Source organism: Eumetopias jubatus, unplaced genomic scaffold, assembly GCF_037043125.1.
Source record: "Eumetopias jubatus isolate StellerSeaLion01/CBP00866 unplaced genomic scaffold, mEumJub1_p1.0 scaffold_7, whole genome shotgun sequence".
NCBI lineage: Eukaryota > Metazoa > Chordata > Mammalia > Carnivora > Otariidae > Eumetopias > Eumetopias jubatus.
The window spans coordinates 61,656,186-61,682,773 of record NW_028274813.1 but is presented as its reverse complement, the minus strand read 5'-3'; the positions used below and the strand labels follow the sequence as shown (position 1 = coordinate 61,682,773).

General features: G+C 37.5%; 1 protein-coding gene across 4 annotated transcripts in view; it reads right to left on the bottom strand.

The window, feature by feature from the left end:
- BAZ1A (bromodomain adjacent to zinc finger domain 1A) overlaps window positions 1–26,588 on the bottom strand; it is a 96,046-nt gene that overhangs the window by 36,525 nt on the left and 32,933 nt on the right. For 2 of the 4 annotated variants that reach the window (XM_028114759.2, XM_088024640.1), the window contains 6 exons: window positions 24,528–24,671; window positions 10,750–10,851; window positions 8,393–8,480; window positions 3,930–4,064; window positions 3,051–3,150; window positions 2,193–2,383 (listed from right to left, as the gene is read on the bottom strand). In XM_028114759.2, the coding sequence (XP_027970560.1) occupies window positions 2,193–2,383; window positions 3,051–3,150; window positions 3,930–4,064; window positions 8,393–8,480; window positions 10,750–10,851; window positions 24,528–24,671 (760 nt within the window). The remainder of the gene's footprint in view (window positions 1–2,192; window positions 2,384–3,050; window positions 3,151–3,929; window positions 4,065–8,392; window positions 8,481–10,749; window positions 10,852–24,527; window positions 24,672–26,588) is intronic. The other 2 variants (XM_028114760.2, XM_028114758.2) reach the window with 1 other exon arrangement.

The window sequence follows — 26,588 nt, the reverse complement described above, 5'->3', positions numbered from 1 at the left end:
CCAATAAATGTTTAACATACGTTAATGTTATACTCTTCCTTTGAAATTTAGGACCACTGGTGGTAACAGATGGGCACTTATCAAATTTTCAACATATAACGATAGTTACAGAACTTATTAATTGTGCTTTAACAGTCTGCTATAGTAAGTCTTCCCTCCCTGCCCCAAATAATTCTTGTAGCATGTAATAAGATGGGTATTCTCTTTCACTCTTGCTAAGAGTGTAAATAAGCACATGTTTAGCAAACATATACTTATGTATGTGTAAAGAAAGTTTTTTTAAAAATGTTCCCAGCCTTTGACCTATTATTCTACTTCCCATAAATTTATCCAGGGACATAATCCAAAACCAGTAAAGACTTTTATTCATAAATTTGAACAGGATATCATTATTTATGAGCAAAAAATTATAAAGCACTTACCTGTATCTATTTGATTAACTATTATGCAGTCACTAAAACTCCGACTTTACTTATTACTTAATAACATGAAGGACTATTTCAATAATGTTAAACAAAACAAAAAAAATTACAAAATTATGAATGCTACATCTCTTTTTTAAGGCCCAGAATAAAGATTAGAAATAAATTAGGGGCGCCTGGGTGGCACAGTTGGTTAAGCATCTGACTCTTGGTTTTGGCTCAGGTCATGATCTCAGCATCCTCAGAATGAGTCCCTAGCTGGGCTCCACACTCAGCAGGGAGTCTGCTTGAGATTCTCTCTCTCCCTCAAATAAATAAATAAAATCTTTTAAAAAAAATGCTATCTCTAAATGTTATCACATTTAGATTACACGTGGTTTTCTTGTCCTCTACATTTTCTGGAGTGTACATGTATTAGATACCTCCACACCCATCCCAATGGCCTATCTGAAATAGTTCAAGAAACTATAGGCAATTTAAATGAGCACAGGGTGTAACAGGATTAGCTAGGGCTACTTGTGAATAGCCCAGAAAACCAATGACACTTACTGACTCTGGAGAAAGCCAGCTACAGAATTCTCTAAAGAATATCTACCACTAAAGATTATAATAAAAGATTTGCTGAAAAATCTATTTTTACAGATACTCTATTCTTCAAGGAGAATAAGAACACCAATAATTCTTGGGGCGCCTGGGTGGCTCAGTCGTTAAGCGTCTGCCTTTGGCTCAGGTCATGATCCTGGGGTCCTGGGATCGAGCCCCGTGTTGGGCTCCCTGCTCAGCAGGGAGCCTGCTTCTCCCTCTCCCACTCTCCCTGCTTGTGTTCCCTCTCTTGCTGTGTCTCTCTCTGTCAAATAAAGAAATCTTAAAAAAAAAAAAAAGAACACTAATGATTCTTGTTATTTGTAGATTTTACTGTATTTTTCTAATTACATATTTTACTTCTGTGAGTTTTATGCATATCATCTTCCCTAAATTTGCAAGTCTAAATAATGAAGAAAATCAACTTCAGAACTGATGAGCACTGGGTGTTATATGCAACTAATGAATTTTTGAACACTACATCAAAAACTAATGATATACTAGGGGCGCCTGGGTGGCTCAGTCATTAACTGTCTGCCTTCGGCTCAGGTCATGATCCCAGGGTCCTGGGATCGAGCCCCACATCGGGCTCCCTGCTCCACGGGAAGCCTGCTTCTCCCTCTCCCACTCCCCCTGCTTGTGTTTTCTCTCTCGCTGTGTCTCTTTCTGTCAAATAAATAAATAAAATTAAAAAAACAAAAAACCAAACTAATGATATACTATATGTTGGCTAATGGAACAGAATAAAAAAAACGAATTGTACTTAAGAGGCTTTGGGGTGTAAAGGCATGTATATATATGCTGAACCTTAAATTATTCATTAAATTTTCCAAAGCAAAAGAGAAACCAATAACTGTTTATCAGTGCTCTATACAACTAGAAATGTCAAAGTGTAAAGCATTTGAAAATTAACCATAAATTTATTTTTTTTCCCCAAAGATATCATTTATTTACTCATCAGAGAGAGAGAGAGAGAGAAAGAGAAAGAGCACAAGCAGGGGGGGCAGCAGGCAGAGGGAGAAGTAGGGAGCCAGACGAGGGACTCCATCCCTGAATCCCGGGATCATGACCCGAGCTGAAGGCAGACACTTAACTGACTGAGCCGCCAGATGTCCCCCATGAATTTAAATATGTAAATCATACTATTTTTTTATATAGAGAGCATAGCTAATATACTTGAAGGAATACCTTTTCCCTTTCTATTTTAAGTCTCTCTTTTTCCTCTTTTTTCTTCAGTCTCTCTTCTTCAACAATTTTCTTCAATTCTTCCTTCTTTTTCTCTTTATCTTCCTTTTCTTTTTTCTTTGCTTCTAGGGCATCTGCTTTTTCTCTTTTTAATTTAGCCTTTTCAAAAGCTGTGGAGAAGATCAAACTTAGATCTGTTCACAGACAGAAAACAACACATTTTTTAATGTAAAAAAAGAATCCCTAAAATATTTTATGGTTAAATATGATCGGTAGAGACTCACAGGGGTTGTAAATTGCTAGAGGAAGCCAGCAGGTGATTAAAATGGGAAAGCAAGTTGGCTGGGTTTAAGACAAACTACTGCACTGGGACAAACATATACTTGCCTTTCAAAGCCCTGCTACTCAAAGTGTGGTCCTAAGACCAGTAGCAAAGTATCATTTTGTTAGAAAAGCAGAATCTCTTCTCCCACACAGACCTACTAATTTAGAATCTTCGTAAGATTCCCAAGTGATTCATATATATAGTCAAATCTGGAAAGCAATGTTTTATAAAGCTGTGTGAATCAAACAAGTGGCCCCAAACAGTCTGTAAGCCATAGAAACTCCAATTTATGCTTAATCTAGCATTAGGCTGGTTTAATAGGAGATATGTTACACCTTCAAATACTGTTTTAAGAGATGAACACAGGTCTCATTTATCATAAAAATCTACAGATACCTGAGGGGAGAAAACTATTTATGCTTAAAAAAAAAAACCCAAATAAAAGAAATATGTCATTTCAGAAACACTCCCTAACAAGCACAGAGAAATATTCTTTCCTGTATGTAAACAGTTTTTGGAGAGAATGTTAAACTCACCCAGTGACTTCATTTCTTCTTGTTTCAAAAGTTTGTCTCTTTCTTTAATAGCTTTGTTCCTATAACCTGCAATAGTCTGTTTATTAGCAACGCTGTCCTCCTAAAAAACAAGCCAAGAAACTAAAGTTGTAGAACACCACAACTTTTACAAACTGATGGTCTGCCTTGTTCTTACAGTAATAAAAATTTTAAAACCCATCAAGAATATTTCCTTTATACAATAAGGTTTTATTCTAAGCATAATTGAACTTTTAATAACTTTAATCATAGTAACATAGAGAATATGAGTTAGTTCTATAGCTCTACAAATTAGTTCAAAAACCTTCTAGGAAAAACTACCAGTGATCTACAAGGAGAGCCTTAGAAATATGCATTAGAAAAACAAAAAAAATTTTCCAAGGTACCTTATAAACTAAATGGTGTAGACATCAAATATGAAAAAGGTGCATGTCAAAAGCATTCTTATGGTCAATGTTAAATAATGCCAAACGATTTTTTTACTCTATTTCTTGGGAGAATAATGGTCTGTAATAACCTGCTTAGTATGTTTTTATTATCTTTTATCTTTTAAATGCTCTTCACATTTCAATCCCATAATTTATCCTCTGTATTTCTCCTGCTTTACATTTCAGTAACTGCTTATATGCTTGCTTCCACTTTGGTATAAAATCCCTGTGGCATTAAAGCTATGTCTAATTCACACTTGAAACTCCTACAAGCCTCACTGCTAAGTAGTTATCAACATACAGCACACACATTGTATACAAAGGACTGTATTCCTTCCTAAGGCTATGTGCACAAGGGGAGCCAAACACTGCTCTTGATTTTGAACAATTTTATTAAGAGCTACAATGCAGTTTTTATCCATTCTCTACTTACCTGACTAATAGATACTCGTTTGGGAGGTCTCCCTCTTCTTCTGTTAGTAGGACTAAAGATAAATGTGGGTGGATCATCAGGGAAGAAATAAGAAAAATCTTGTTCTGCTATTTTATATGTTGAAAGAGATGATGCCTTCATAAAAAAAAAAAGACATAAGGTACAGTAATAACACCATTAGGAAACCACATATAGATGTGCTCTAAAATGTCATAGGACTGCTGTTAAAGACAAGGTCAAAAACATTAGAATTTCATGTGTTAATAAACAGTAACACACATTTAAAAATTTTCTCTCCCTTATGGTTTTTATTTTATTTTTTATTTTTTTTAAAGATTTTATTTATTTATTTATGAGAGAGAGAGAAAGAACAAGTAGGGGGAGCAGCAGGGAGAAGGAGAAGGAGATGCAGGCTCCCCAATGAGCAAGGAGGCCCATGTGGGACTTGACACCAGGACTCTGGGATCATGATCTGAGCTGAAGGCAGCCGCTTAACCAACTGAGCCATCCAGATGTTCCTGTTTGTTTTTAGTTTTCGGGATAAAATATACTGATTCATCAGTTGCAGATAACACCCAGTGCTCACTACATCAAGTGCCCTCTGTCATTCCCAACACCCAAGTACCCCATCCCCCACTCCTCTCCCCTCCAGCAACCCTCAGTTTGTTTCCAAGAGTTAAGAATCTCTTATGATTGGGGTGCCTGGGTGGCTCAGCTGTTAGGCATCTGCCTTTAGCTCAGGTCATGAGCTTCCCTTCCCCTATGTTCATCTGTTTTCTTTCTTAAATTCCACATACGAGTGAAATCATTTGTCTTTCTCTAACTTATTTCACTTAGCATAATACCCTCTAGTTCCATCCACATCATTGCAAATGGCAAGATTTCATTCTTTTTTGATGGCTAAGTAATATTCCATTGTGTGTGTGTGTGTGTGTGTGTGTATGCATACACACACCAATATTCTTTATCCAGTGATACACATTTTAGCTGGTTTACTTGATCTATTATTAATCAGCTTTACCAGAAAGATAAAAAACCACAATTCAGAGGAATGTCCCCCCATAAAATATGCAAGAATGCTTCAACAGTTTCTTAAATTATAAAACTATTTCAAAATTATGTTTATATGATAATCGTCTTTGGTTTGCATTGCTTTTGACTAATTTTGTATGGAATTTTCTATGTAAATAATCCATATATTTAACCTTACAAGTCCACTGTATTAACCCAATAAATTTTTCTCAACCATTTCCTAACTGCTGAATATTTAGATTTTCCCTGCAATTGGGGGTGATAAAGACTTTTTTTTTTAAAGATTTATCTATTTATTTGAGAGAGTGAGAATGAGAGAGAGAGAGAGTACACGAGAGGGGGAGGGTCAGAGGGAGAAGCAGGCTCCTCGCCGAGCAGGGAGCCCGATGAGGGACTCGATCCCAGGACTCCGGGATTATGACCTGAGCCGAAAGCAGTCGCTTAACCAACTGAGCCACCCAGGTGCCCCAAGACTTTTTTAACTTAAAGACTTTATGTATCAAATTTTAAAGCTGATCTGGCAAAAAGGAGAAATGCTGATAAATTCTTATCAAATTTCAACTCAGAATTTAAGTTCAGCAAAGTCAACTTCAGTTTTACCAGAAGTTGTGTGGTTTTAGGATAATTGCTAAATCCAAAAGAGTTTCAAAACTTGTTCACCTTTCATCCATGTCCAACTCTAAACTTTTTATTTTTGGCTAGCAATTCTGAAGATTATTTTTGGTCTAATAGCCAAGATCATCATTCTTTCTAAGAAAACATGCCATTTACAGAAGTATCTTTCAGAAAATATACAAGAAAATAATGATACAAAAATTTAAATCATTAAACAAAAACACTTCAATTAGGAATTAAATTTTCTGTGTGATAATTGTAATCATGGTAGAACCTAACTTTTAACATTTAAAACTCAATCAGTTCTGGCCATCATAATAAATCAAGAATCTATTAAGATTTTATATTAAAGTCTATTAAGATGGTTGTCGACTATCCTATATAAATAACGCCTGGATATATAGAATTGCCCTTTAAATATGAATATAAAGCATATGGGTGGTTTCTTCTCAAATATATATGCTCAAAAAAGGTCAAAATAGATTTTAATACATCAATTGCCAATGTTCCTTATTCATACACACATAACACAATAAACAAATACATCTTTGTGTTCTTGTAGTACTCCTAATAGCAGACCACACTCACCACATTGGGTATTAAACTATTGTTTTTGGGTTTGTGTGCAAGTACACTAGACTATCCACTAATAATTTTTTTATACTCTATGAGAAAAATGTTTACTATCACTTTAATATTTATTTATTATTTTCTAAAGATTTTATTTATTTGTCAGAAATAGAGAGAGAGATTGAGAGAGAGCACAAGCAGGGGGAGCGGCAGGCAGAGGGAGAAGCAGGCTCCCCGCTGAGCAGAGAGCCCTGCGTGGGACTCAATTCCAGGATCCTTGGGATCATGCCCTGAGCCGAAGGCAGATGCTTAACTGACTGAGCCACCCAGGTGTCCCAATTTTCACTTATTTATTAAGTAAAGTTTAATTTCTGTTTGTGTTTACTGACTGTTTATTTTCCTTCATGAAAACCTGCTGATACTTTTTACCACTTTTTCCCAATTGTTGTTTTTGTTCATTGATATGTAAGAAACTTCTGTAAATTAGGGAAATTGGTCAACTTGCTATTTATAATACACGTACTAGAACTCATTTCATATACTGACTGATTGCCTACCAGTGCCAGCACTGTTCTAGCCACTTCTCACAGTATTTGAATCCTTTACTTTTTGTAAGCATCTTTTTACCTGGGTATCTGTGATTTTCAATGCTGTAGATTGAGCACAATTTAAGCTTTTTCCTCTTATCAAGACAAATACATAAATATGCTCACATTAACAAAATTATTTCAGATGATTCTATCTTATGTTTTCAATTTTTTGTATTTCGTCCTTTGTGAATTTGATCATGCCTATTTGTCTATTTTTCTACTAGGATATTTATGTTTTTCTAATTGATTTGAGCTCCTCATTGTATTCACTGAAAGTATTTTTCCTTTAGCACTTGCCCTTGAAATCTATTCATGACATTTTCATTTTTATTTCTTTTTGAAGATTTATTTATCAGAGAGAACACATGCGTGCACGTGCAACGGGGTGGGGGGGGCGGGAGGGGCGCAGAATCTTCAAGTAGTCTCACTACTCTGAGATCATGACCCAAGCTGAAATCAAGAGTCAGATATTTAACTGGCTGAGCTACCCAGGCGCCCACCCAGGTCCCCTTTAACCTACATTAAGTTTATATTGTCAGATAAGTCTTATCCTTGGTATTTTTCTCTTGCTCCTTCTAAGTACTTTAGAATGCATAACATTAAGAATTACTTCATTTCCTTTTTTCCCCCTTCGAGTTGGTTCTAACTTTGTTTTTCCAAAGTTAACCACGTGTCCCAGTTTTATTTGTTAAATAATCTATCTTGGTCTCTAGAGACTTGAAATGGTACTTTTCACATAAACTCATATCTTTTTTTTTTCATTTCTTTTCTTTTGATGTAACACAAATCTTCCTTTTGATGAAATACACAAATCTTAAGCATATAGCTGATTTCTGACACATGCATACATCTCTCTACCCATTCTACTCCTTTTTTACTTAGTATTTCTCCCAATATGAGTTAAATATTTCTGTTAAAAAAAATTAGTCTTGGGGCACCTGGGTGGCTCAGTCGTTAAGCGTCCGCCTTCGGCTCAGGTCATGACCCCAGGGTCCCGGGATCGAGCCCCACATCGGGCTCCCTGCTCAGCAGGAAGCCTGCTTCTCCCTCTCCCACTCTCCCTGCTTATGTTCCCTCTCTAGCTGTCACCCTCTCTGTGTCAAAGAAGTAAAATCTTTAAAAAAAAATTAGTCTTAGTTTTTTTTTAACTTTTTATTTATTTTACAATGTGAGGTTTCTAAACTTCATTTTTTTCCCCCTCTTAATGATTATGAATAAAATATAATCCATCTGCTTGGTATTGGTCTCTGATGTTCTTTTTATTATATGAATTGTTTTCCTAACTAGTAGGATCTATTTTAGCATTGTTCTTTGAATTTATTTTTGTGAGCCAGGACCCCACTTAGAAAAATACAGATGTTCCCTTCCCCTGTAACATTTTCTTTTTCCAAGTTTTCCATCTCTTCTTACATGTCTTGGTTGATCTTTTTTACAAGGGGAAAAAAAATGCAGTACCTGAGCCATCTAGCAATTCTAGCAATTGCAAAAATAGTTTTAATTCAATAAATAGAAAGAAGATTACTAAAAACTGGCTCCAGATAAAAAGAGAACTATTTTCAACCAACTTTGAAATAACATTTCTGCAATATTTCAAGTTTATAACAATCTATCTCTTTTTTTCTTCCTTCCAATAAATAATTTCACTGTTCTGATTACCTTAATTTTAATGACTCCATCTTGTGGTTCACAGTGTTGCTTCAGAAAAAGCTTTAATTTATCACGAGAAAATAAGTGTTTTCTCCGACTGCCAGGGGAAAAAGGAGGAGAAAGAGTAAAGTGTTAGTATCAAAAAATTCAACTTGAACTCTATACTCTCCGAAAATCAATAACCTCAATTTCAAGCTTAGGAAAAGAAAGAGATTTCCTTTTCCAATAGTATTTATGTATAAGTTATGAGAAACTTTATACATAAGTATTTATGTGGAATGTTATAAGATCAACTTAAATGGATTTATTATAAATGTCCATTACAAACATAGTATACGCATTTTTTGCATAAGAATCACTTAGAAATCAAATAAACCTCAAGGAAAATATACTACAGAGTAAACCTAATTTTAAAAAATTAGATGATCATTCCTAGAAATATCACCAATGAAATTCTTTAAAAAATTAAAATCAGCAGGCTACAAGATATCACATAACACTAAGTCAATATTCAAATGGATAATGTGAACGTTCTTGAACATAGGTTGTTTCAATTTCTAAAATATTTTGTATTTAAACTTCGTATGGCAGCCAACAAATTCATGGGATTAAAATGAAAGAGAATTAGAATTAAGATTCCAAAAATATGCTGTTTTTGATTCTTCCTTGCCCCCAAATTCAAAAACCACCACCACAATGGTAACAAACACAACCAAAAACAAATCAAAACAAACAAAAAAAATACCCCTAAACACCCAAGTATTTCTGGAAAAGTTCTGGAAAGAAAGTAAATGTTTTAATTGAATTCTATGTATTCCTTCCAAGAAAAGCCAAGTTAAAGACTTCTAAGAGTGCATAAACAATAAAGGAGTTTTAAAGTAGTAGTCTCCTCAAAAATGTATATTCTTTTCTTAGAGAAAGGACCATAATGAGAGAAAGGATTGGCTTACTGTGCTATCCCACCACCATACATAGAGTAGATGACAATAAGGTTAATTATTTCTTGACTATTGAATAAATATACTAGTCCTCAAGAATTGTATTGTCCTACATAGCACCCACTAGCCTACTTATAAAAAAAAGTTAAAAAAAAGTGTGAATAATCTATGAGCATTATTTTGGGAATACTATTTTTCAGCATATAATAAAATGCAATACACTCCAGAGTTCTTAATGATGGACCCCCAAGATCCAACCAAACAAAAAACTACACATACCTCCTCATAGTTATAGAAAGTAATATATTTGACTCAGGATTCACTCAACACTTATGTTATTACCACTTTTCTTTAGACTCATCAGTATATATGAGGCAAGAGGTACATGAGAATAAGTAAAATCATTTTATTTTATTTTTTAAAGATTTTATTATTTATTTATTTGAGAGAGATAGAGAGCACAAGCAGGAAGAGCCACAGGCAGAGGGAGAGGCAGAAGCTTAGCAGGGAGCCTGATGGGGAGCTCAATCCCAGGACCCTGGGATCATGACCTGAGCTGAAGTCAGACGCTTAGCTGACTGAGCCACCCAGGCACCCCAAGTAAAAGCATTTTACATCAAATGAAATGCAAGATTGACTACTGGGTGGTAAGTTGATAGTTGGCTGATAACGTCAATTTACTTTCAGGTGACTAAGGGCCTAACCTCAGCAGGCAACAAAAGGGATTGTCCTAAAATAGATCTGTGTAACCTAAAGTTAATTCCTTTAAATATTAACCACTCATCACCCCTCTTTTGATTAGGACTTAAACAGGAATTTATTTTTTTATTTACTTAATTTTTTTTTTAAAGATTTTATTTATTTACTTAGAGAGAGCATATGCGCGAGCAAGGGAGGGGCAGAGGGAGAGAGAAAGAATCCCAAGCCGACTCCATGCTGAGCACAGAGCCCAACTTGGGGCTCAATCTCTCGACCCTGAGATCACGACCTGAACTGAAATCAAGAATCAGACGCTTAACTGACTGCACCACCCAAGCACCCTTCAAACAGGAGTTTTCAAAGATACTAAATTGTTATTATTTAACTTTAAGGAATGGAAGAGACTGATCAGATGTCTGTGTCCAGTGAATAAAATACTACAAATGTGATGTGTTTGTAAGTACCATCAGACTTCTCAGCATTGGAAACTGAGTTCTCTCATGAGAAGTGCCTCATAAATAGGATCCTTTTTAATTTTTTAGACTGAAGACTCTTTGGGATTACTTACAAAGGGCTCATGGAGTCCATTAGGATTCACTTAATCAGTCTATAAGTGTACATTTATTTTAAAAAGGGAAGCAATCACTTGCAACACTGTTCTATAGCAAATCTTAATTGAATGCAATTATTCTATTTGAAACCAGCATAGATGAGATAACCGAGTTTTACCTGATTTGTGTTGCTTTAACAACAGCACACTCATACAATTCTTTTTTAGTGGGTTGCACCTTGTACTTGAATAATAAGGGATCGACTGCATCTTTTTTCTTCCTAAAAAAGAGTAAAGATACAAATCAATAATTTGTTTGAAAATGTGAGATTTTATTTTATTTTTTTAACATTTTATTTATTTATTTGACAGAGACAGCAAGAGCAGGAACACAAGCAGGGGGAGTGGGAGAGCGAGAAGCAGTCTTCCCACTGAGCGGGGAGCCGATGGCGGGGCTTGATCCCAGGACCTTGGGATCATGACCTGAGCCAAAGGCAGACGCTTAACAACTGAGCCACCCAGGCGCCCCTGAAAATGTGAGATTTTTAAACAGAAATATAGTTTCTAAGAACACACTGTAACAGATTCTAATGCATTTTTAGTTTAACTAGGATTTTATAAGTTACTGACATCCCTCACTGTTCTATCAGCCAAAATAGTACAAAGCACTATTTTATGTTAGGTAGGTATTTTACTCATTCAATGAATTTTCCTGTGTGAAGAAATTAACTGAAGATGAATAAGCACAAGTAAAGTACCCAGTTTAGGTAAGATAGATTTGTAAACAAACAGCTCTTGGAATCGCTTTTAAGCTTTTTTCTTTAAAAAGATTTTATTTATTTGTTTGAGAGAGAGAGAGAATGAGAGATAGAAAGCACGAGAGGGAAGAGGGTCAGAGGGAGAAGCAGACTCCCTGCTAAGCAGGAAGCCCGATGTGGGACTCGATCCCGGGACTCCAGGATCATGACCTGAGCCGAAGGCAGTCGCTTAACCAACTGAGCCACCCAGGCGCCCTAAGCTTTTTTCTTAATAGCTATGTAAAGCAAGAGCAAAAGTGGAGATAATGTAGTTTACCCAGTTTTAAGAATTGGCAGAGGCTATACATTTAATCCTTGTCTCCACCAACTTCTCATCTTGTTTTTCCTTTGAGGATGCATTCATCCATCTGTCCAATAAATAGTTAAGAGACTACAATATGCCAAAAACTAAACAATAAGGATTAAGTAGTGAACAAAATAGAAATACAGTGGGGGAGATACAGGCAAGCAAACAAACAAAAATATACAACAGGGTAGGAGGTAAGTGCTATGAAAGGAATACAGTGCAGGGTGGAAGTACTCTATTTTATATAGTGACAATCCTGATAAACTGACAAGACAGGCCTGATAAGAAGTTAACATTTAAGCAGAGATCTGAAAGAAAAGAGGGAGCAACTCACAAGAAAATCTTGGGGAAATGAGTTCAAAGGAAGAGAGAAAAGAGTGTGTAAAGGCCCTGAGGTGGAAATAGGCATGGCTTGCACAAGAAGCAGAATAAATAAGGAGAATAAAAAATCCAGTCAGAGAGGAAGCAGAAGGGCCAGATTATAGGCCATCAATATAAAGGTTTTGGATTTTACTCTGAAAAGACACTAGAGGATACTGAATACTGGGGAGATAATGATATAACTTACACTTCAGAAAGGTCACTCTGGCTGCCAGACTGTGGGGCAAGAGTGCAAACAGGGACATCCATTAGAAAGCTAGTGCAATGAACCAAGTGAGAACTGACGGCAGTTACAGACTACGGTGGTAGTGGGGGCAGCAGAGAGACAAGTGGTTGGATTCTTGAAAAGCTGCCTCTGTGAATGCAAGTGCATATATAATGGGGGTGTAAATAAGGGTTATTGAGAAGAAAATGATATGAAAGGATTATAAAAGGGGCGCCTGGGTGCCTCAGTTTTTGAGCGTCTGCCTTTGGCTCAGGTCATGATCCCAGCCAGGGCCCTGGGACTGAGCCCTGCATCAGGCTCCCTGCTCCGTGGGAAGCCTGCTTCTCCCTCTCCCACTCCCCCTGCTTGTGTTCCCTCTCTCGCTGTGTCTCTCTCTGTCAAACAAATAAGTAAAATCTTTTTTTTTAAAGATTTTATTTATTTGTTTGACAGAGAGAGAGAGAGAGAATGAGAGAGAGAAAGCACATGAGAGGGGGGAGGGTCAGAGGGAGAAGCAGACTCCCTGCTGGGCAGGGAGCCCGATGCGGGACTCAATCCAGGGACTCCAGGATCATGACCTGAGCCGAAGGCAGTCGCTTAACCAACTGAGCCACCCAGGCGCCCACAAATAAGTAAAATCTTAAAAAAAAAAAAAAAAAGAAAGGATGATAAAGGAAACATTTAGCAATGAGGGTCAGATATGGCCAAAGTGTGATAAATACAGTATACACTGTCTTTATAGAAATTCAACATGGAAGGGATGTATGAGACAATCACACAGAACTGAAGTATCTGGGGCCCCTGGGTGGCTCAGTCGGTTAAGCGTCTGCCTTCTGCTCAGGTCATGGTCCCAGGGTCCTGGGATCGAGCCCTGCATTGGGCTCCCTGCTCAGCGGGGAGTCTGCTTCTCCCTCTCCCTTCTGCCCCTGCTTGTGTTCCTTCTCTCGCTGTCTCTCTCTCTCTGTCAAATAAATAAATAAATCTTTAAAAAACAAACAAACAAACTGAAGTATTTACCTTTAACAGCATTAACTTCCTAGTTGGAGCACCAAGGATCTTTACATTGAGACCCAGTATACACAGGAGATATATTTAATCCTTCAACCTGACTATATGGAATGCAGTCTAATATTTTCTCTTCTATTAAAATTCATTATTAATTTCACAACCTACATGAGGCTATAACCTACAGTTTGAAAAGCACTGTCCCAAAAGAAGCGATCAAAGAGAGAAGTCTAAGTGTTCAGGGCGCCTGGGTGGCTCAGTCGGTTAAGCGTCTGCTTTCGGCTCAGGTCATGATCCTGGAGTCCCGTGATTGAGTTCCACATCAGGCTCCCTACTCAGTGGGGAGCCTGCTTCTCCCTCTCCCTGCCACTCCCCCTGCTTGTGCTTGCTCTCTCTCTGTCAAATAAATAAATTAAAAAAAAAAAGAGAGAAGTCTAAGTGTTGAGAGAGCAATACTGATGTGAGTTCCCAATAAAGGAATTTCTTGGAATGAAAAGAGGGAAAAAGAAAAATGGGTTTTGATGAATCAACAGCAGTTGTTTAAGAACAGACTTGATTTTTTACCTTGATATCATTTTTTGAATTGGTGCTAACTTAGCAATTAATCACTACCATTTTATACATATAAGGGGTTGATCAAGTATAATATAGATTGCACTTAAAAGATTTACTACCAGTTGCAGTATATAATTATATTTTAAGTCACAATTATAAAGGCATAAATATATTTATATATTACTTGTTTATAGAAAACTTGTGTATGGAGTTTATCTTAATGGATTTAAGGCTATAAAAATGTGATTTCTGTGTGTACATAAAACTATTTTTTGTTTTTTCTTGCTATATCATGAAATTCGTTTCTGAAGAGAAAACATAACAGAATTAAAATCATTTTTTCCAATCAGTGAAAATATTCTTATGGGGGTTTTGCTATAACTCTTACATAAATTCTATATAGGATAAAATCATAACTGGATTATTTCCAAGGAAGTACAGCTATTAGAGACCAACACAAACTGCTTGTCATAAGGATTCACCTATAACATAAGAATTAAAAGATAGTATTAAAAAGAAATCCCATTTTAATAATTTTTCTCCCTTGCTTCCTAAAGCCTAGGCCTAAATAGCTGGAATACTAAATTGAATGTAGTGATCTTAGCCATGACTGTGACTAAGAGACTGATTTTCTAATAACAAGTGTTACTAGCTCTACACTGGTACATTAACATCAAATATTATATTTATAGAAATTAGATTGCAATTCCAATGATTTATTCACAAAATTTTATCACTTATTTTATAAATACACCATATTTCAATATGCCTAGTTATACATACATTTTTTGGGGGGGGAGGGGCAGAGGGAGGAACTCCCAAGCAGGCTCTATTGCGGAGCCAGACATGGGGCTCAATCTCACAACCCTGAGGATCATGACCTGAACCAAAATCAAGAGTTGGACGCTTAACTGACTGAGCCCACCCAGGCACCCCAATACGCCTAGTTATATACATAATTTAATTTCCACTTTTATTTTCTCATAATGGTAACTGTTTTTGTTGCTATCCCATGGACAATATTTGATACTAAAGAGGCAGTTATAATTTTTTTCTATAGCAGTAAAATAGAAATGACAAAGGACCAAATAGTTAAGTTTTTAGCAGAAATAGTTACTTATGGTGTTTTGTTTGTTTGTGGAATTTAAAATGCTAAACTGACCTCTCATACATAAAATTTCATATATGAACTACAATTAGCAAAACAATTAGGTCTACTTCTTTAAAAGTAACACTCAGATTCCATAATCTTACTAATAATTAAGCAGGTTATCATCATTACAGCCAGATTACACTTCATGAAGGAAGTCAGTTGCATAGTATTTCACAATATACTCTTTGAGGTTCCTAAAATAATTAGTTTTCCTTGTGCTCTTGCAAATTACCACCAGGATATAAGATGTTACCAAAAATGTATCCTTGTTCCTTTCTGCCCGTGGATGCTGCAGAGTAAGCATCTTTCAAGTCTCCCCTCCCATCGCCGTCATGTCTAAGTCAGAGTCTCCCAAAGAGCCTGAACAGCTGCGGAAGCTCTTCATTGGAGGTTTGAGCTTTGAAACAACCGATGAGAGTCTGAGGAGCCATTCTGAGCAATGGGGAACGCTTACGGACTGTGTGGTAATGACAGATCCAAACACCAAGCGCTCCAGAGGCTTTGGGTTTGTCACGTATGCCACTGTGGAGGAAGTGGATGCAGCCATGAACGCAAGGTCATACAAGGTGGATGGAAGAGTTGTGGAACCAAAGAGGGCTGTCTCAAGAGAAGATTCTCAAAGACCTGGTGCCCACTTAACTGTGAAAAAGATTTGTGTTGGTGGCATTAAAGAAGACACTGAAGAACATCATCTAAGAGATTATTTTGAACAGTATGGGAAAATTGAAGTGATCGAGATCGTGACTAACCGAGGCAGTGGCAAAAAGAGAGGTTTGGCTTTTGTAACATTTGATGACCATGACTCTGTAGACAAGATTGTCATTCAAAAATCCCATACTGTGAATGGTCACAACTGTGAAGTAAGGAAAGCCCTATCTAAGCAAGAGGTGGCCAGTGCTTCATCCAGCCAAAGAGGTCGAAGTGGTTCTGGAAACTTTGGTGGTGGTCGTGGAGGTGGTTCTGGTGGGAATGACAACTTTTGTCGTGGAGGGAACTTCAGTGGGCAAGGTCGCTCTGGTGGCAGTCGAGGTGGTGGCGGATATGGTAGCCGTGGGGATGGCTATGACGGATTTGGTAATGATGGAAGCAGCTTTGGAGGTGGCGGAAGCTACAATGGTTTTGGCAATTACAACAATCAATCCTCAAATTCTGGACCCATGAAAGGAGGAAATTTTGGAGGCAGAAGCTCTGGCCCCTATGGTGGTGGAGGCCAATACTTTGCCAAACCACAAAACCAAGGTGGCTATGGTGGTTCCAGCAGCAGCAGTAGCTAGGGCAGTGGCAGAAGGTTTTAATTACTGCCAGGAAACAAAGCTTAGCAGGAGAGGAGAGCCAGAGAAGTGACAGGGAAGCTACAGGTTACAACAGATTTGTGAACTCAGCCAAGCACAGTGGTGGCAGGGCCTCGCCGCTACAAAGAAGACATGCTTTAGACAATACTCATGTGTATGGGCAAAGAACTCGAGGACTGTATTTGTGACTAATTGTATAACAGGTTATTTTAGTTTCTGTTCTGTGGAAAGTGTAAAGCATTCCAACAAAGGGTTTTAATGTAGATTTTTTTTTTTTTTGCACCCATGCTGTTGATTGCTAAATGTAATAGTCTGATCATGACACTGAATAAATGTGTCTTTAAAAAAAAATGTATCCTTGTTCATGTACTATTTTTAGGTTAGGATAATATTTTTATGATATTTTAAACTTTAAACAGCATCTGCCTACAGGTGACTCCATAAAACTCTGATCCACTGTAGAGGATAAAAGCAGTCTGACCTTAAATTTTTATAGCCTTAAATCACAACAGCAGAGTATATTATTAACAAAGTGTTATCTATCTACCAACCTGAGTTGCTACAAATACCATAGTTTCTTCTACAAATCCTAAAAGCAACTAGACACACTCACCAGTACTTGGCATACCTGAATCATACTGAAATCAGATGGTAAACTAGTGAGTATTTTCAGGACTGTCAGGACTATTTCAGTCAGTACTGGCTATCAATTTAGTTAAATTTTCAGAGAATTTTCTGATTGCAAATGAACTTCACTACTTGGCTCTTTCATTAAGAAAGGAAACTTGTGGGGGGCACCTGGGGGGCTCAGTCGTTAAGTGTCTGCTTTCGGCTCCGGTCATGATCCCAGGGTCCTGGGATCGAGCCCTGCATTGGGCTCCCTGCTCCGGGGGAAGCCTGCTTCTCCCTCTCCCACTCCCCCTGCTTGCGTTCCCTCTCTCGCTGTGTCTCTGTCAAATAAATAAAATCTTTAAAAAAAAAAAAAAGAAAGGAAACTTGTGCAGTGCCTGGGTGGCTCAGTCAGTTAAGGGCCTGCCTTTGGCTCAGGTCATGATCTCAGGGTCTTGGGATCAATCCCAGCATCAGGCTCCTGCTCTGCAAGCAGTCTGCTTCTCCCTCTGCCCCTCCCCAGCTCATGTTCTCTTGCATGCTCTCTCTTGCTCTCAAATAAAGGAAACCTGTATCAAGTAGTTATACAAATTGTGATTTTAACAAGTGAGGATTTTCAAATATAAATTTTCTTTGTATCTATTAGTAATTTTGGAGGGAAAGGAACAACAGCAGACATAAGTATAACTACTTAACCCATTCTTTTTTTTTTTTTTAAGATTTTATTTATTTTGACACAGAGAGAGAGAGAGCAAGCACACACAAGCAGGGGGAGAAGCAGAGGGAGAGGGAGAAGCAGACTCCCTGCCAAGCAGGGAGCCCAATGTGGGACTCGATCCCAGGACCCTGGAATCATGACCTGAGCTGAAAGCAAACGCTTAACTGACTGAGCCACCCAGGCACCCTTACTTAACCCACTCCTGATGGGCAAACATAAGAGATGAGTAAAGAGAGGAACATCGAGAGCAGATACACAATATGTATATTTCAGAGTACGACTATAGACAAAACCCTAAATCTCTTTACTTCAATATTATATGATGCAAATTATCTTCTCTAAAACATAGTCCAATCTTTTATTTAGTGCTATAAATACTAGCAAGTCAATTTTTAAAATAAAATTTGCTTGTACATACATAAAATAAATGAGTAATTCTAAATTTACAGTATTCCTTATTATACAATCTACACAAAGTATCCTAGTGGTACAAAAATTAGCCTCATTTCATTCTCAAGTATATTTCGGGGGTGCCTGGGTGGCTCAATCAGTTAAACATCCGATTCTTTGTTTCAGCTCAGGTCACGATCTCGTGGTCGTGGGACTGAGCCCCACGTCAGGCTCTGCACTCAGCGTGCAGTCTGCTTCAGGTTCTCTCTCCCTCTCCATCCCACTTGTGCTCGCTCTCTCTCTCTCTCTCAGATAAATTTTTTAAAAAAGTATATTTAGATTGGTATTCAAAACTCTGTCATAAATCCCATGGTAAACAGCTAGATAGGAGAAAATGACTTCATATGTTACTCTAGAACTCCGTTCTGGCAAAGATATTGGAGAGTACTTCAAGAATGCTGAGATTCAGAGAGCACTAAAATGTCCAAGGCTGCTATGTTTATGACTTTGTCCATGGCTTTGTGATAAGAAGAGTAATAATTTTCTCATAGTCTCTTTCACAAACTTAGTTTAAGAAGCACATGTTTAGGATGCTCCTGGGTGACTCAGTTGGTTAGGCGGTTGCCGTCAGCCTCAGGTCATGATCCCAGGGTCCTGGGATCAAGGCCCACATTGGGCTCCCTGCTCAGCGGGAAGCCTGCTTCTCCCTCTCCCACTCCCACTGCTTGTGTTCCCTCTCTCTCAAATGAATAAATAAAATCTTAAAAAAAAAAAAAAAAAGCAGCAGCACATGTTTAAGGTGTTAATACCCATCTTCCAAAATAAATAAGTGACCTGCTTCCTAAAACCTTGACTGCTGCCCATCAACAAAAGCGGACCTACAAAGGTAAATACATAGTTACTGCTTAGTTCAATCAGATTCTGCAGTAAGTGCCCAGACTGATGAGTAAGCTAATAATATGTTGTTCTGAGGGAATGCAACTTTATAAAAAGTCAAGCTTTTAATTTCTTACTTTTACTGATGTAAAATTGACTTTGAAAAAATAATCAATATGCTCCCCCAAATGTATCAAAATATTCTATTTAAAAAATTCTGATGACCAGAATAAATAAAGAACTCTCAAAACTGAACAAAAAGACAAATAACCCAATTTAAAAATTGAGATACTAGCCATCCCACTAGGATGGCTATAATCAAAAAACTCGAAAAACAGTAAGTGATGGTGAGAATGTGGACAAACTGGAATCCTTAAAAATTGATGGCAAGTATGTAAAATGGCGCAGTTGCTGTAAAAAGCAGTTTGGCAGTTCCTCAAAAAGTTAAACAATTGTCATATGACTCAGCAATTCTACTCCTTGGTACATAACCAAAAGAATTTAAAACAGGGACTTGAATAGGAGGCCATACATCAATATTTATTGCAGCATTATTCATAATAGCCAAAAGGTGAAAACTCGAGTGTCTATCAACAGATGAATGGATAAACAAAATGTGGTATATACATACAATGGAATATTCACCCATAAAAAGGAATGATTATAACAAATGCCCTCATCTCTTTCTAAAACACAGACAGGTATATCAAAAAGCTCTATTGTAAATCTCAACATACTACGACATGGATGAACCTTGAAAAATAGTACTAAGTGAAATAAGCCACACACAAAAGGACAAATACAGTATGATTCCACTTATATGAAATACTTAGAGTACATAAATTCATAGAGACAGAATGCAGATTAGAGGTTACCAGGAGATGGAGGGGGGAAAATGTAGAATAATTACCTAAGAGGTACAGAGTTTCTGTTTGGGGTAAAGAAAAGTTTTTGGGAATAGTGGTTATAGTGGTATGACACTGTGAATGCAATTAATGCCATTGAATTATACACTTAAAAAGGTTAAAACAGAAAATATTATATTATATACATTTTAATGCCCCCCCCCCAACCCAGGAATGCTGGTGACCATTTTGAGCACCTAGGCTTAATTCTAAATATGCTGCCTTAGTATGTCTCACAGATATTATGAACTAGGTGATGCTGGAAAATTTTTCTAACTCTGAACTTCCATTTCTCCTCAGTGATAAAAGAATATGACCATCTACCCTTATAGAATGGTTCTGAGGAATAAAATAAGAGAATCTATGTGGGTGCTGTTATACAGCTCAACTAATGGAAAATGCCCAAGAAGTAACTGTTCCATTCTCATCCCTTCAACCTACCTACTGAAACATGAGAAATTCCAGATTACATTTTGTTGTCAGGGAACAACCTAGAAGTAAATTTCTTACTCACTTAGGTTAGGGAATTAATAGAAATGACAGAACAGAGGTCCAAAGATGATTATGTTTCACTCTTCCTGGTATATTAGGATACAGTAGCACTGTACAAACAAGTAGGCATTTTATGATGTTGATGTATAGAGAAGGCTCAGATTCTTTGAGAATCACAAACAGGTTACAATATCTGTGAATAAAGTAATTAATTAGCTTTCTCACTTTTCCTATACCTAGGGTCTATCCCAAGTACTTATATTCATGGAATAAGGCACAACCTATTTAGGCAGGAAATTATGGGTCAAATTCAATAATACTCTGTGATAAGCTTGTTGTAAGTGGCAGAAGTGGAACTGATAAGAATATATATTGCCACATATAACAGGTAAAATATTTACTATTACTAATTGGGATTATGAATTAACTTGCTTTGTACTCAAGGTAACAAATTAGCTACAAACTATGCATGTAGCTCATATTCAAATCTAAAAGGAAGAGAAAGGACATTAATGAGCTGAATAATAGAGTGCTGAACCTAAGAGTCTAGACATTCCTCATCCTAAAGCACCTCACAGCATCTACAAGAATTAGAAGATTAAGTTAAAAGACACTACAAAATAGGGGCGCCTGGATGGCTCAGTCAGTTAAGTGTCTGCCTGCCTTCGGCTCAGGTCATGATCCCAGGGTCCTGGGATTGAGCACCATGTCAGGCTCCCTGCTAGGAGCCTGCTTCTCCCTCTCCCTCTGCCTCTCCCCCTGCTTGTGCTCTCCCTCTCTAATAAATAAATAAAATCCTTAAAAAATAAAAAATTATGGGGCGCCTGGGTGGCTCAGTCATTAGGCGTCTGCCTTCGGCTCAGGTCATGATCCCAGGGTCCTGGGATTGAGCCCCACATCGGACTCTCTGCTCAGCGGGAAGCCTGCTTCTCCCTCTCCCACTCCCCCTGCTTGTGTTCCCTCTCTTGCTGTCTCTCTCCCTGCCAAAATAAATAAATAAAATCTTTAAAAAATAAAAAAAATAAAGGTAAAAATAAAAAGTTACTACAAAATAGGCTTAAATGATAAATCACTTTAAAACGAAAAAATTTAGAAAAATAAATGCTTACTATATTTATTTTTTTTAAAGATTTTATTTATTTATTCATGAGACAGAGAAAGAGAGAGGCAGAAGCAGGCTTCCCGCTGAGCAAGGAGCCCGATGTGAGGCTCAATCCCAGGACCCTGATCATGACCTGAGCCTAAGGCAGACGCTTAACAACTGAGCCACCCAGACACCCCAATGCTTACCATATTTAAACATCAATTTAAGTAATGTCTCTTATGTACAAATCTATATTTAACCCTTCAAAACTCATACATTATTAACTCCATTTAAGGGATATAATCTTTCATACACTGCAAACAAAACACATGAACTACTGTCAGAGCTGCTAATACTCAATAATTTTGCATCATAAACCCTATATTCAATGAGGGACACAAACAAAAGACCTATAAATTTCTTTTTCTGCTTAATAAAGTAGCAACTGAAGAAAAAATGAGATATATTATTCTGTAGAAAACAGTATGGAGGTCCCTCAAAAAGTTAAAAATAGAAATACCATATGATCCAAATGAGATGTATCAAAAGACTTAATACATAGGACCATGTCATGCTTCATTCACTCACCTAAAAATCATTTTTGGAGTACTAGTTAGATGACCTTGTGCAATACCAATTAACATTTCTTTTTTTTTTTTAAAGATTTTATTTATTTATTTTTTTAAAGATTATATTTATTTGTTTGACAGAGAGAGACACAGCGAGAGAGGGAACACAAGCAGGGGGAGTGGGAGAGGGAGAAGCAGGCTTCTCACGGAGCAGAGAGCCTGATGTGGGGCTCGATCCCAGGACCCTGGGATCATGACCTGAACCGAAGGCAGACGCTTAACGACTGAGCCACCCAGGCGCCCCTTTATTTATTTGACAGAGTGAGTGACAGAGAGAGAGAGACAGCAAGAGAGGGAACACAAGCCCCCCCAATTAACATTTCTAAAGCTCAGGTTCTTCTTGTTAAATAAGGATAACAACATTCTTCCAGGAGTGACTAATTAGCACAATGCCTGGACAGCAAATGCTCAAATGCTATAGTTCAAGTTAGAAGTTGAATTACAAGGTTCTGTAAGACAGAATTTGATAGTTATTGATATTTCAGATGCAAAGGAGATAAAGAAAGTAGTTAAGAGTGGCCTCAGGGAGTTAATATCCATAATACATAAAGAACTGATACAATTCAACACCAAAAAACTCCAGATCATCCAATTAAAAATGGGCAGAGGACCTGAACAGAAATTTTTCGAAAGAACACATACACATAGATGGCAAAGAGACACATTAAAAAATGCTCAAGGGGTACCTGGGCGTCCAACTCTTGATCTTGGCTCAGGTCATGATCTCATGGGTATTGGGATCAAGTCCTGAGTCAGGCTCCCTGCTTGGCAGGGAGTTTGCTTGAGACCCTCTCACCTCTTTCTTTGTCCCTCCCCCCCATTCGTGCATGCACACTCTCTCTAAAAATAAATAATTCTTTAAAAAAAAATGCTCAACATCTGGGGCTCCTGTGTGTCTCAGTTGGTTAAAGCAGTGTGACTCTTGATCTCAGCTCAGGTCTTAATCTCACGGTCATGAGTTCAAGCCCCACGTTGGGCTCCACACTGGGCGTGGAGCCTACTTAAAAAAAAATGCTCAACATCACTAACAATCAGGGAAATGCACCTGTCAGGATGGCAAAAATAAAAAAGATAAGAAATAAGTGTTGGTGAGGATGTGGAGAAAAAAATTCTTGTGCACTATTGAGAAGAATGTTAACAGGTACAGCCGCTGTGGAAAACAGTATGGAGGTTCCTCAAAAAATTAAAAACAGAAATACCATATGATCCAATAATTCCTTTATTGGATATCTGCCCAAAGGAAACAAAAACATAAATTAACAAAGATATATGCACCCCACCCCTATGTTTATTGCAGCATTATATATGATTGCCAAGATATGGAAGCAACCCAAGTGTCCATCAATGGCAACTCAATTTACTCCACTGAATGAGTAAAGACACACACACACACTGGAATTTAGGCAGCCATAAAAAAGATGAGATCTTGCCATTTGTGACAACATGGGTAGGACAAACACCATATGATTTCACTTGTATGTGGAATCTAAAAAACGAATAAAAAGCAGAATCAGACCTAAGCATGGAGAACAAATTGATGGTCGATGGGGGGGATGGGCAAAATGGGTGAAGGGGAGTGGAAGATACAGCCTTCCGGTTATGGAATGAATAAGTAACAGGAATACAAAGGCACAGCATAGGGAATATAATCAGTGGTCCTGTAATAGCATTGTAGGGTGACAGATGATATCTATACTTCTGGTGAGCATAAGTATAGAGAGATGTTGAATCACTATGTCTTTTTTTTTTTTAACGTAAGCTTTATGCCCAATGTGGGGCTTGAACTCACGACCCTGAGATCAAGAGTGATATGCTCTACACACTGAGCCAGCCAGGAACCCCGAACTGCTGTTTTAAATCTGAAACTAATATAACACTGTGTGCCAACTATGCTCAAAAAAAAAAAAAAGGCAGCCTCGGGTTAGGTTTCTGATTAGAATATTATGGTACTGTTCACTGACAATAGGGAAGAAAAAGACACAAGACAGACTGGAAAAAGCATTTTTAATTTTGAGGTGCCTAAAAGGCAGAGAGGGAACAGAATGGAGCAATAAAGATTTAGATAGTTGTGGAGAACAGAGGGAGTGGAGCTAAAGCATGTAAGAAGACTTTTAATCAGTTGAAGACTTAGCTCAGATTTTAAATTTACCTGTAGACAATGCCAATCTACATGTGCTTGTGTGATTTTTCTCCAGGAGCGCTCAGCTGACCCAGGCTGTCAACTAACTGAATTGCAGAAGGTTAGTTTCTCTACCATATGCACCATAAGTGATTAAGTATAATAAAGCACAGAATTAATTTTCCCAAGTAAACCAAATTGGAATGTTTAAGTGTAACTGAATGAGGTGAACTTCAATTGCTCCTATGCAGCTGACTAGAGTTAACTAGGTACTTTCAATTTTGCAAATTCTAACACGTGTTGTTGAACCACGTCACTTAGATGGATTTTACACTCTATGATTACAAAGGAAAAAAGGAAGGATTAAAGAGAAAATTATTTCAATAGGGTATCATTAGCCAATCTGATATACATTTAAAAAAATAATAAAAATCACTTACCCATTTTGAAAGGAAATGTTTTGTGTTTCTGAATCATCACTATCACTGATGATAATAGTTTCTCCATCGACACTGCTGACATGTCCATTAGCAAAGCCATTCTGATGTGATGGAGGGAGGACTTCCAAAATCCTACACTGTAACCTGAAAGAAAATGATACATTAAAAAACACAAATTATTTGATATTTATAATCAAGCATTTCAGAACAATCTAATTATTCTGAACAACTTCCTGAAAAGATATTTTGTTTTGTAGAAACTGACTCATTGATGTAACCAAATTAATAGAAAATCTGTAACATCAAATTTAAGCAAAGGTTAGCTACAATTTAAAATAATGCAAACGTCAATTTATCAAGATTCTTAGCAATTATATTCCTTTTTTTAAAAAAGATTTTATTATTTATTTGTCAGAGAGAGAGAGAGAGGCAGGCAGGAAGAAGGAGAAGCAGGCTCCTTGTTGAGCAAGGAGCCTGATGTGGGACTCGATCCTAAGCCCTGGGATCATAAGCTGAGCTGAAGGCAGAAACTCGACTGACTGAGCCACGTAGGTGTCCCAGCAATTATATTCTTTTTTTTTTTTTTTTTAAAGATTTTATTTATTTATTTGACAGAGAGAGACAGAGCGAGAGAGGGAACACAAGCAGGGGGAGTGGGAGAGAGAGAAGCAGGCTTCCCGCCGAGCAGGGAGCCCGATGTGGGGCTCGATCCCAGGACCCTGGGATCATGACCTGAGCCGAAGGCAGACGCTTAACGACTGAGCCACCCAGGCGCCCCCAGCAATTATATTCTTAACAACTAAAGTTACTGGTTAGAAAATCAAATACTGGCATAATATGTCATTATACGGATTGGATCTTACAGTTTTTCAAAGCATCCAACATTTTAAATTCTGAAATTTTCCTGATCATAACCTTTTTTATTCTCACTGTAGCTTTTGTTGGCATTTCTGATCTCTATAAAATTTCCTATTCACTAGTTCTACTGCCTCTATTTTTTTAAATTAACATATAATGTATTATTGGTTTCAGAGGTACAGGTTTGTGATTTACCAGTCTTATATAATATCCAGTGCTCATTACATCACATGCCCTCCTTAATGTCCATTACCCAGTTCCTCCATCCCCCTACCCCCCTCCCCTCTAGCAACCCTCAGTTTGTTTCCTATGGTTAAGAGTCTCTTACGGTTTGTCTCCCTCTCTGGTTTCCTACTGTTTTATTTTTTCCTCTCTTTCCCTATGATCCTCTCTTTTGTTTCTCAGGTTCCACATATCAGTGAGATCATAAAATTGTCTTTCTCTGATTGACTTATTTCGCTTAGCATAATACCCTCTAGTTCTATCCATGTTGCTGCAAATGGCAAGATTTCATTTTTTGATGGCTGAGTAGTATTCCATTGTATATATATACCACATCTTCTTTATCCATCTGTCGATGGACATCTGGGCTCTTTCCATAGTCTGGCTATTGTGGATACTGCTGCTATAAACATTGGGGTGCAGGTGTCTCTTCGGATCATTACATTTGTATCTTTGGGGTAAATACCCAGTAGTGTAATTGCTGGGTCGTAGGGTAGCTCTATTTTCAACTTTTTGAGGAACCTCCATACCGTTTTACAGATTGGCTGCACCAGCTTGCATTCCCACCAACAGTGTAGGAGGGTTCCCCTTTCTCCACATCCTCGCCAACATCTGTTGTTAGATGACTTGTTAGTTTAGACATTCTGACTGGTGTGAGGTGGTATCACATTGTGGTTTTGATTTGTATTTCCCTGATGCCGAGTGATGTTGAGCATTTTTTTCATGTGTATCTTGGCCATTTGGATGACTTCTTTGGAGAAATGTCTGTTCATTTCTTTTGCCCATTTCTTTATTGCCTCTAGTTTGAGTTCCCTAACCTCTGCCCACTCTATCTGGATTTTATGGGCTGCAACTTCAGACATATTCACCACAATTGAAATATTTCTCTATCCCATTTTTACTATGCCAATTTGCAATAATTAAAATGTAGTATATCTACAATGGAATATTATTCAATACAAAAATTAAAATGAAGTATAG